At 45.3% G+C, this 7,048-nt stretch overlaps 1 protein-coding gene across 1 annotated transcript in view; it reads left to right on the forward strand.

Annotated features, from left to right (window-relative positions):
• The window catches only part of LOC107099591, a 12,405-nt gene extending 5,905 nt beyond the window's left edge, over window positions 1-6,500 (forward strand). The window contains exons 2-5 of the mRNA XM_015397787.1: window positions 2,530-2,785; window positions 3,009-3,255; window positions 3,329-3,421; window positions 4,653-6,500. Coding sequence (XP_015253273.1) covers window positions 2,530-2,785; window positions 3,009-3,255; window positions 3,329-3,421; window positions 4,653-5,043 — 987 coding nt within the window. The 3' untranslated portion in view covers window positions 5,044-6,500. The remainder of the gene's footprint in view (window positions 1-2,529; window positions 2,786-3,008; window positions 3,256-3,328; window positions 3,422-4,652) is intronic.
• Window positions 6,501-7,048: the final 548 nt, after the last annotated feature.

Below are 7,048 nucleotides of genomic sequence, written 5' to 3' on the forward strand. Positions count from 1 at the left end.
GGTTAGCGATATACACTACCAACAATGTTGGTGACAAAACATAAACTAGAAGCAGGAAAGTTTTAAGCCTAGCCTTAAAAGTAGACAGGGTGTCTGCCTCACGGACTAAAACTGGTAGTTGGTTCCACAGGAGAGGAGCCTGAGAACTAAAAGATCTGCCTCCCATTCTACTCATGCACATAAAAATGTTGCTGTTTTTGCATCACTGGACCTTTTCTCCTGAAACATGCAGCCTGTAACTTGGTTCCATTGGTTCTACTGTAGAACATGACTGATCTCTAACGAGTCAGAAACATGTCCTGGTTAAAATGGTCAGTTCTGTTAGTGAGGACATAGAGGTTGGCTTGTTATCATGTTAAGCTGGAAATCATTAACTTTATTACCCTGCGGGTAAATTGGTTTCAGCCAGGGTCCGTTGCCATCGGTTACATCATTTTCAGCCCGGGGTATGAAAACACGGAGCAGCTTTTAACCTCTTCTCCTAAAACGCTGAGGTTTTCTTTATTAAAGGGTGTCCTTTGGATCAGAGAGAGTCAGAGATTGATGCTGCTCCCAGGACTCATCATCTCCTCCTCCTCTTCATCACACAGGCTGATGGCTATAACTCTTCCTGAGGACGATAATCAGCGTTGCAGAAGAGCCATAGATATTACAGCCATAAATCAGAGGTGGAGGGGGGATATTAAAGCTGCTGTGGTAGAGAATCTGGATAATCAATCCAAAGCGTTCTCATGCCAGGAGGAGGAGCAGGAGAGACAGAACCAGCCTCATCTCTTAACATCCGTCTCTGGAAATGAGATGAAGCCCTCTGAGCAGACGCCTCCAACTTCCTGCAGAGTCATCAGCTGTTACAGAAACATCATCTACAGACGGGATGAAAAATCTCTCAGCAGATTGCTGACTCACCGTTAGAGCTTTGAAAACTGCTGACTCACTGCTACATCCCAGGGGTGATGCTGCTGAACTTGTCATTAAGGCAGGCGAGATAAAAAATAAATTGTGATGCTGAAGGTCCAAACAAACGAGCTCGGTGTCATCATGTCTGAGCCAGGAAAGTTCTGACCAGTTCCTCCTCACAACTCCTTGATGGGTCTTTAACTGGTCCCTTAAGATTCCCTTTTTAAACATCAATCTTTTTACTAAAATATTCTTTCTGTCATGATTTGTGGACATTAAGATCTAAAGAGAAGCTTCTGTAATTCAGAGTAAAAACCTAAGCATGCCCAGGATGAAAAGTCAGCTGAGTACAAAACATAGAGAGGAAAACAAGAAGAACAGATAATGGATGTCTATTCTATTAACATTTATGTATCTGTAGAATGGGGCTATTCTATGTGTTGTCTTCTCCATTCAGAGGGGCCCCTGCCTGCCTTTACTTAGGGCCCCAAATTTCCTAAATCCGCCCCTGATCACAGCGAAAGTCGTCACATAAATATGGACCTTAAAAAGTGTATAACAATAACAGAATAAGTCATTAAAACAACTAAACAAAATAAAATCATGTACAGTGTTTTTAAAAACATAAATACTGTGAAGATGAGGAAGAAGCTGAGACTTTTGCAAGAGAATGTTTAAATTAATTTAACGTCCTCAGATGGAGAGATAGAGCTCTGACTGGGCAAAGCTCTTTACACACATTTAACAACAACTCCCAACACACATACTTTCCCCTGGAACTATCCCACCTCCTGCATAAAGAACTTTCTCACACTTGAACATTTGGAGGAAAAACAGCTTGAGTTCCCTGTCAGGTTAATCTATCTTCCTCTGGTCAGATGGATCTCCTAATAACAGCAGTCCTCCCCTTCATGCCATGAAGGAGGCTGTGACTCATTCTGATCTCTGATGACCTCGTTTGCAGCCTGTGAGGCTAAGAACAGACAAACCTCAACATTTTTTTACCCCACAATACTAAGCAGTCATCCGAAGAATAAATAATCAATATACAGCTGTGGACATTAGTGGATATGTAAAAAAAAGACATCAGACATGTGCAGAATGAAAGCAGGATGTTAATTAAAGGTAGAAACTGAGCAAAATCAGCATGAATGGAAGAACTGATTGAGGTTGTTGGGAACAGTGGTGGTTCTAGAGTCTTCCAGCTGCTGGGAGGAAGGATCTGTGATAACGCTCCCTGGTGCATTTAAGGTGCAGCAGTCTGTCACTGAAGGAGCTGTCCAGTTCAGCACCAGCTGAACCAGCATGGGGGGGTAACTGAAAAGAAATGTTCTAAAAGAAAGCATTCTGCCTAAAGCGGAGCTGTTAGTTTGAAGGACATCAGTTAAGGTTTCTCATGGGAGTTTTTATTTGTTCCTTTTCAATTTAATGTTTTAAGTTCTATTCGTAAACCTGATATTTGTTGTTCTGTTGGAGATTAAAATAATGCCTGGTTACTCATAACGGCCCATCAGAAACATCAGTGGATCATTTTATGGAACAGATGTTTAAATGTTCTCTGAGGATTGGGTTGCAGTTCCTCCAGTGACCACAGGAGGTGCTGCTGTCTGACCTTTGACCTCTTTGCCTCAGACTCTACCTGCAAACCGCGGTGGTGGGCGTGGCCTGGATGTTTCGGTGAGTGCCATCAGACGGCAGCGCAGAGACCTCCGCAACCGACTGCCATATGAGGACCAAATGATGGCATATCCTGCCTTGAAGGCCGGAGGCGGAGCCAATGGCCTGTACTACCAATCAGAAGACTGGAGAGGGCGGGGAATCGACCAGGCTCTGCAGCAGTTGGTGGACAGAGACCAGAGGAGGGAGCAGGAAGAGGAGCAACGAGCAGGTTGACCTGACCCATTAAAATGTTTTTAATCAACCCAAAATAGTTAAAAATCAATCTACTGGACTTTGTTTACAAGCTTGAAGACGTTTCTCTTCCATCCAGGAACAAAGTCCAGTAGATTGTTTTTTTTTTAACTTTCTTTCTGAGAGTTTTTGTTTGATTCATTTTATCAGTAAAATTTGATCATATTTATGCAGAGGAAACTAAAAACTGTCTCCCACAGCTTACCTGGCTGCTCTGCTCCGCCTCCTGAGCGAAGCAGAGAGCGCGGGATTGGTCGGCCCAAGAGACGTGGAGGTGGTGGAGGAGGAGGAGGAGGATGAAGACGATGATCAGGGACCACCGGGCGACTTTCAGAGCTTCAACGTTGAAGACTATGATGAGACAGGACGGGGTATGAGCATGGGGAGGCCTAGCGCCCCCTGGTGGGACCTGGTGGAACCACAACTGGCTCAGGCAGTGCTGGACAGGTGAGTAAGGGTCAGATGAGCTGTGAGGGGAGGAAGGGGGAGTCTATCGTAACTAGAAGTGGTTGGTTCTCAGGATGGATCCCCGGCTGGTCCAGAGTCTGCTGCAGAGAGCCGGAGAGTCTGGGAGAAGACAAGCAGTACCGAGCAGAGACCAGGACTCCCTCAGGTAGGACAGAGCAAACCACTCATCCTTTTCTATTTCCTTCCTTTGTGTGACAGTAGGGCCTAGAAATAGGCAATAGAATCTCTCTGTGGACCTTAGAGAAGTTTGAAAGAAGGAGGACCTTTGAGTTTATCAGTTAATCAGCTCTAACTAGAACCACCACAGATAAAACTGATAAGTGGACACCTTACTGTGATCCAGAATTAGTCTTAATGGAACCCATTACCATGAATCAGGTTGGGTCCAGGAAGGCAGCACCAATATTTTCTGGTTTCTGCTCAGAAATCCAAACACAGCTGTTTGATCCTGAAGGTCTGAAGCCGGATTTATACTCAAAAACCAGGTCGTCTGCGTGTGTCGCAGTGAACGCAAATGTTCGCCCGCCCCTCTTCCGCAGACGCTATGCTGCACCTCTCCCAAAGTAGGCCTCTGATTGGTCAAATCTACATCCGCAATACTCTATACATATTTCCTGTTTGGTACCCTACTGGCTTGTTCTGTTTCTATGACCGCCATTGAAGAAAACGACTCGTGAGAATGCACCAGAGGAAGAGCGAGATGTGAGGTCCTTTTTCCACCTGGATTCCCGCTCTTTTTGGCCCTCATGTCCCTCCATTGTCCCACAAACTTCCTCACCGCCTCGTCCGTGTCTAGACCCACAGCTAGTTCCTGATTGGCCCTCTGGCGTTATAGCGTGGAATAAAAGCGCAGACCACGCTTCAATATTGGGGATAAATCAAAAATATCTGCGACAAGCTGCGACACACTGCTGCGGGACGATAACGCCTTTAAGCCGGGCATACACCGTACGATTTTTTGCTCTTTTCGGGCTGATTCTCCAGTCGTGCGAGAATCGGGCCGACTTTCAGCCTGATTGTGCGTCATGCGTTGCGAGTTGCCGATTTACCAGAACCTCGAATACTGCACATGTGCAAACAAGGGAGTTCTTCTTCTTCTTGCAGTGTGAGAACAAACATCGTGAGCTGTGAACTTTTAAAACCTGTGGTTTCGTCGTACAGTGTGAGCTGTAGCTGCGTGCGACGATTGAATATATCGCACAGTGTATGCTCGACCTTATGGAGGTATCTGACCCACAACCTGGTCAGTTTCCCATTTTGTATTCCTCAGATATCAGAACAGGCTTCATGAAGGAAATGTGGATAAATATCACAGAGATGGATGATCAGCTTTGATTAGACTCAGACTGACTTCTTAAATTGATTTTCCTTTGCAGTCGGATGGTTGCTAAGATGCTATCCAGCATCAGCCCAAATGAGGCCCAGGCGATGATGTCATCAGGCCGCAGAGCAAAGAGAGACCTGACCCAAAAAGCAGAAGAACCCATTGGCTCCGCCCACAGAAGAACCCGCCGCTCCTTGGACAGCATGGCCCCTCAGTCGCCTAGCAACGAGCCACCGCTCCTCAGAGTAAAGAGGCTGGAGGATGAAGATGAAGAGGAAGAAAAGCTCCGCCTGCACGCAACCGGGCTGCAAAGAATGAAACGCATTGATACCATGGCGACCACCAACCCAGAAGAAGGGAGTCGTAGGCGCCGCAGAAGAGCTGTCCTGAATTATGATCCCCAAATGCTGATGGATCAGATTCTGGATTACCTGAGGGAGTAAGGGGAGGAGGATGAGGAGGAGGAAGATAACTGGAATTGTGTCTCTCATTTTTATTGTTCATATTGTTTCTTTGGTTTTGCTGCTTGTGTAAAATCTGACTGGATGAAATGTTTGTCCTGTAAATCAGGAGGGACCATGAATAGGGTTGCCAACCGTCCCTTGAAAGACGGAATCGTTCCTTATTTAGAAATAGAAGTACCTGTCCCATATTTAGTGGAAAAGGAACCAAATTTGTCCCATTTTACAGTGAGAGTAAAAAAATAGTCAGTAAAAGCTAATGGAAACAAAGAACAAGGGCACATTAGATACAAAACTTACGGTAAACTTGTTCCTATCCCTGTCCTTCGCTGTGACCAATGAGCTGACAGCATATGTAACGATCCAGAATCCCCTCATCCCATTGGTCCAGCCAAGTGTCACTCATGGAGAAGATAGCGGGAGACATAAGAGCAAGATGGGGGACGAACGGAGGAATTTAAATACTGACGCTGCTTTTTGGGGGCGGGGCACCTTCACAAAGCCATGCTCCTCCCCCTCAAAAAAAAAGGGATGCAGAAATATATGTGAATAAACAATTACAAGGGTGGAATAGGTCAGCGATAATGAATATAAAGCACATTGCAGGGTGTCATTTCACACACAAAGGAGGGCTAAAAAAAAATCACCATGCCAGGAGGGGCAAAGCTAATCGGATCAGCTGTCACGTACATGACGTCCCTGTTTTTCTATTTCAGGGAGTTGGCAACCCTAATCATGAAGGATGTTTAAATACTACATTACCCATGAGCCTCAGCTGGTGGTGGTGATGCGTTCTATTTGCCTTCAGATGTTTGAATCAACGAGTTTTAATTTGGAAAAGCAAATTAAGGTAAACAAGCAGGCTCAGGTCAGGATCCAAAATGGCCGCCCTGCAGATAAAAGCAAGATAGATGAATAAGCTACAGTTTGGTTTAAAGTTTTGATAGACCGTCTCATTGAAGCAGATCCTCTTACAGAGCTGATCTTCATCGCTTCCTTTACTGTTTGATCAAAACAAAACACAGAATGCTAACGGTCGCTAGCATCACAGACATTAGCGGGACCACCTGGCTTTCCCATTCGTAGCTGGACCGAAGTCTGTTTGGTTCTGGCTTTGCTCTGAGATCCAAACTCTGAACGCAGCATCAAAGCTAATCTCTAAGCTGCTCTCACATTGGCTGATATCTAGCAGCTGGGCTTGCTGGGAGTTGTAGTTGATCAGCTGCATCATTACAGGTTGTGTCATTAAATGCAGTTTACGTCTGATAGGACAAACGGACATATAGCGTTTGGAACCGTGGCGACAGCTTCTGAGCTCTGTGATTGGCTGCTGGTTGTAGACGTTCCTGTGCCTCCAGTTTGTTGCTGTACTGACTCGTCTGTTTGTGGAAAAACTTAGATTTTTGTGTCACAATAAAAAAATAAAGTCATTAAACTCATCCGCTTCAGTCTGTGCTGTAGAACTGTGAGTCCTGGAAGAGAAGCTGCAGCTCGGATGTCGGAGCAGCGAGATCCAGTTGAGGAACCGAACCGGGAAAGAATGTGTTGCTGAAATCAGGGAGTGTGCTGCGACTGTTGTTATGGTGATTTCCATCTTTTCAGAAAAGCCCGATGTTCTGTCAGATGTGCATACCCAGTCAGACCAGCATACCCAACGCAAATCTGACGTCTTGCCCATCTGTATTGACTATGGGTATGCTGGTCTGACAGAACACTGGGGGGAAAAATGAAGTGTTTTCATTTCAAAACCACAGATCAGAATTCATGCCTCCGATAGGTAAGAGTTAAAAATGTCTGAAAATGTCTTGGCCTGTTTGCACCAGAACATTCAGTTGGCTTATCGTGTGAATTCAGCTGAATTCACCATATTTAAACAATGCCAACCCACAACATGTCAATGAGCACTTTTGTCCATTCAGCCCAATCAGAGACATGTCCTGGGTCCAGGACATTAGTTCTTTTACATTCATCCATCCATCCATCCATC

The sequence above is a fragment of the Cyprinodon variegatus genome, unplaced genomic scaffold (genome assembly GCF_000732505.1).
Source record: "Cyprinodon variegatus isolate N-32 unplaced genomic scaffold, C_variegatus-1.0 Scaffold28, whole genome shotgun sequence".
Lineage (NCBI taxonomy): Eukaryota > Metazoa > Chordata > Actinopteri > Cyprinodontiformes > Cyprinodontidae > Cyprinodon > Cyprinodon variegatus.